General features: G+C 38.6%; 1 protein-coding gene across 1 annotated transcript; it reads right to left on the reverse strand.

The window, feature by feature from the left end:
• Positions 1 to 331: 331 nt before the first annotated feature.
• On the reverse strand, positions 332 to 4,987 carry LOC108382634 (uncharacterized; the record flags this gene model as incomplete). The annotated part of the gene is made up of 2 exons (XM_017639011.1): positions 332 to 723; positions 3,839 to 4,987. Coding segments are annotated over 2 exons (1,541 nt in total), but the record flags the coding sequence as incomplete, so codon positions are not given.
• Between the last annotated feature and the right edge of the window lie 62 nt (positions 4,988 to 5,049).

Raw genomic sequence — 5,049 nt, forward strand, 5'->3', positions numbered from 1 at the left:
GCTCTAAAAAACACATTTCCAAAGTTTAGACACTTAATCGTATTTTTTTATTTTTCTTGTATTTACAATGGTCTTTTTCGGTAGAAAAGTGGTGAAAATCGTGCTATACCCGGATGGAAATTATTATTTCGTAACTATGTACTTATGTAAATATTTATGTAATTATGCAGCCATAATTTGAGTTGCTGAGAGATAATTTGCTGCTTTGATTTATCAAAATAAATATACGAGTTGGGTAATTAATGCCCAATTGTCCTGGTAATTTATGAAAATTTATGGNAATACAAAAATTTGAACGTAACATTTTTTTTTGTTTTTTGAAAATACTCACATAGTGTTCATAGTGTTTCTCTGGTATCGTTTTGATAACAGCCGGCTGTATTTTGAGTGCAGGTTGCGTCTTTAGATATGTGTTAGGGCTGGCACTATGCGCAAGCAACGGTGAAACTGCAGGTGCATATCGATAGAGGCCAGCGCCTAATGGCCCAATGCCGCCAATTCCATGCGCATAGCCATTTAACAATTCACCTTGACCCTTTAGCAGTGGCAAACCCGCTGGCGCACCATATTTTAACGGTGACACATTTAAATTCGCACCAATGCCGTGTAGGGAGGATTGTGCCGCTCCGCCAAGTTTTAAAATCGGTGATAGGCCAGTGTGTCCCAAAGCTATCGCTCCATAATATGAACCGCCGTGTCCGAGAGGAATCGATGAATATCCAGCTATTAAATGCAAGAAGAAAATTAGTGACTTCTACTAATTGAAAATATTGCGCATACGTCTTAAAAAAACATATATGTAAATACAATAAGGAAAAGCAGGTTAGTAGAAATAAGGGTTAACTTGTTACTTTGCCAAATATTTTCCACTACGAAGCATGCCGACGAAGAAGATTGCAAACCAATGTGTAGAGTCGAAGCTGACTCGACTAAGGCGACGTGAACGAAGCGAAGCGTTTATGCGGCTTAAAAATAACATGGACCCTGGATCCGACGTAATACCGGTTGAGTTGTTCAAAGCCGGCGGTTAAGCACAATTTGACCCTAAGATTGGAATTTCAATCCACAAGATGGACGATTCTGCTGTTGCCGTCAATTTCTAAGTCTTCTAACAGGGCATATTGCATATTAATAATTTAGTTTAATTTTTGTTCCTTTTTTGGTTAAACTTTTTTAAATTTAATTTTCTTTAAATTTTTAAATTTTATTGTTTTAAAAAGAAAATAGTTTTTTATGTAATTTAACTTTTATAAATTTATTTGCTTTACTCTTTCTATTTTCAATTAAAATTTTTAAGTTAATTTTCTTAAAATTTTTTGTTGTTTTAAAAAGAAAAATTTATATTATTTTGATTTATTTTGGAACGACAAAGTACACTAAAGATGGCCCAACGCCAAACCCGGGTTGTCCCCAAACAAAACTTGACAATTAAAAAATTTTTGCGTATCAATTTTATTTTGTTCCTTATTTGGTTAACTTTTTTTCAGAAATAATTTTTCTTTTAATTTTTAGATTTTATTGTTTTTAAAAGAAAAATATATTTTTTGTGCAATTTAAGTTATAGAAACTTATTTGATTTAATTTTCTGTTTTTAAATTTATTTTTTTTATATTTAATTTTCTTTAAATTTGTAGCTTTTATTGTTTTAAAAAGAAAAGTATATAATTTTTGATTTATTTTTTAACGAAAAATTACACTGCACAACGCCGAAACCGGTTTGTCTCCAAACCAAATTTTACATGGAATGACGGAAATTCGTTAAAAAAAAATCGTCTTACAACCCTGTCGGAATAATTAACCAACAGCAACAAATATAATTTTTAATTCAATTTAATTTTTAGAAAACTTATTGCCAATAGCCAGAATTACGCTAAGACCTCCTCGTTAGCAGATCTTTTTTGAATTAGTCTTTAGAAAGAGAGAAAAGAGCTTTCAAGATAGTTGATAGCAAAGAGAATTGTCTTACGAAAGAGTTTTGTCTTTCGTTAAACTGTGGTGAGTTGAAAGAAAGTTGCCAGAATTGTCCTGCAAATATTGCATATAAGGTCCTAACGGCGATTCTGTACAAAAGACTAGACCTAGTAAATCTACTATTGATCAGATTTTTAACCGTGGAAAAGACACTCATCAACTTTTCATTTCTCATAGCTCGAAGAAAAACTGTCTTGAGGCAAAATTGAATTACAACTTTATAGCTCAGTAGAAATTGGTTTAATCATAGAATCATCAGTTGTAGAAGCTATCCGAAAATCTTAGAGCGGTGCTGTGCATCAGCTTGCCCGCGGGCATCCGGTTCCCACCACCGCCTTAGCGTAAACCTAAAAAGAAAAAGAAATTATGACCTTTGAGGACAGGAATATAGTCCCCAGCTTTGAATCACCAAGCAGAATGGTATAATCCCACGAATACCTAGCTGCTTTTTGGAAAGACGTGAGGTCTTAACTCAAAAGTTGTACCCTGGATGCATACTGGCGTCGTACGTTCGATCATATGAGATGGTACCCTGGCCGAGTTGGACTGCCGAACTTTAGATTATGGGACGTAAAACACTTTTGAATATAAGTTCGAAGTAGATTTATGTTTGGATCTCTAGTCACCGCACTATTTTACTGGATGCTGATGAATTAGCCAGTAAGGGTTCAATAGCAAGCTGAATTTGAGAAACTAGTAGCGACTTTTAGTAGACATTGACCGGCAGACAGCCGAACTAGAAGGCTGGGTATCGCCTATAATGAATGCAGAAGCTGCTGGAACGAAAACGAACTGGAAATAGGCGAGCAACTGCTTTTTAAATGTCTTGCCTTTATGAGGAGCTGGAATACCGTATTAGAAACAATTCAGTTAATTTTGTTTGCGAGATCTGTCGGATAAAAGCTGCCACAGCATATGCCGCTGTTATAACTCTCATTAAAAGCTATTTAGTCGCACAATTTCTTGCAGGGTATTTTCAGCTGAGCGACTACATATGCCTACACGGAAGTGTAGAAGCGTTATACTGGATTTCCACTGGGCACTAAATGACAACAATTTGAATGACAAAGTTCGGCATTAAAAATGAACGTGTCATTACGTTAGTAAAAAGGGTCTTAAGACTGTACCCTTACGGCAAATTTTAAATGGCACAAATTTGTTGTAATTCAACGGCCGGTGGAAATTCGGCATTATTAGTGGAAGGCTGTTGGAACAATAATAGCTGGTTTCACGAAAGCAATTTAATGGAAAAATTATTATTTTTTATTTGAATTTGATAATATGAAAACTGATGGAAGAGAAAAAAATATTTCTCACTTAACTTGCTAGAGAAACCGACAGTTAATATTACAACATTTATTTAAAAATTAATATTTAAGGCCTTGCCAATAAAGGTTAGACAATCAGTTCATGGAGTTTTAGTAATTCTTTCTTTATTTCTGTATCTTACAAAACTGTACATAGATGGGAAAAGCGCTAAATTAGGGGTTTGTCTTTTTTGCATGATAGCAATTGTTTTTCGTAAGTCGATTTAGGCACTTTTTTCCTTCACGCCACAAAAATATGAAGTGAGCAATTTACATGCAAGCTATTAAGGAACTTGAGGAAATATTAGAAAGAGGTTAGTTATTTTTTTCAAGGACAATTAATGGGTTATCAAATCTGGGTCATGGCCATCAATTAATCAGGTTTTAATAAGGATATTAGCCATGTATGCAGTTATATGTAAGAATATGTATTTTACTTGTCGTTAACGGCGCTGAAGCGGAATAGCTCAAACTTGATTTGCCCAAAGTGGAATGCGCCAAATTTTCTACTAAAGGAATTGGTTGTTGATGGAGGAGCGCTTCATTGGATACGTATTTACCCAAACCAATACTACCAGGTGCAGTATGGGCCGTATACGCACTGATACCGGATTTACCAGCTGAACTCGAGTATTGATGTGAGATCGCGCTGCCTGTTGATAACTTGGCCAAACCAACTGCACCAGCACCAGCAGAATGGATCGATGCTATGCCCGGCGAGGCATATGCGCCTACTTTTGCTATCGCAGGGCTAGATATGATGGGCGTAATAGCCGCCGGTGCTGAGTAGGGTGTTATTTTGCTCAGTGCAACAGCAGGTTTGGAGACGTATTGATGCGAAACAGAACCACTAGAACCACCATAACCAGTACTGGAGTGGATGGATGTTACACCTGGAAGTGGATAAGTCGTCGATTTCGTGATGCCGAGAGCAGGTGGTAGGTAAGCTTTGGGCGCGCCAATGACTGGCGTTGTTAGTGTAGCAGCTTGACTGGCAAAGAGCAGCGACTTTGATGGCGTCGAGACTTGTTGATGGGAAATGGCACCGCCGCTGGCATATTTTATAGACTCGCCGCTCGAAACTCCCAGGCCTGAGGTGTAATGTGTAACAGCAGGTGCTGCGTAAGCGGCCACTTTAGCCAGTGGAACTGAGGAATAGCCGACCGTTTGCAAAGGTTTGGACACATATTGATGCGAAACTGCGCCACCGCTTGCATATTTCACTGACTGAGATCCTGAATGTATGGACGCTAAGCCAGAGCCTGTAGAATATTGTGTGAGCAGAGGCTCTGCGGCAACTGGTGCGACAGCAGCGACTTTTGTTATGGTGGGGGTGGCATAAGCGAGCGGTTGTAGAGGTTTTGAAATCTGCTGATGTGAAATAGCGCCACTGCCATGAATAGATGAAACGGCGGAACCGGTGGCATAGCTGCCATGTTGTGATATCCCAAGGCCGGTGGAATATTGTGACACTGCGGGTGCGGCATATGTTGCCAACTTTGTAACTGCCGGGACTGCAACTGCTGGAACTTTTGCTATTGACGCAGGCGCATAACTAACTGGTTGTAAAGGTTTCGAAACATACTGGTGCGAGACTGCGCCACTACTGCCATATTTGATTGACTGTGCAGCGGCGTGTATAGACGCAGAGGCTGAAGGATACTGAGCTACGACTGGCGCCACAGCAGCCACTTTGGTAATCGCTGGAGCTGCATAAGCCAGAGGCTGAAGCGGTTTAGAAACGTATTGATGTGAAACAGCGCCGCCGCTG

This window comes from Rhagoletis zephyria, unplaced genomic scaffold (genome assembly GCF_001687245.7).
Source record: "Rhagoletis zephyria isolate East Lansing unplaced genomic scaffold, Rhagoletis_zephyria_1.1 Rzeph_scaffold_27915, whole genome shotgun sequence".
Taxonomy (NCBI): Eukaryota; Metazoa; Arthropoda; class Insecta; order Diptera; family Tephritidae; genus Rhagoletis; species Rhagoletis zephyria.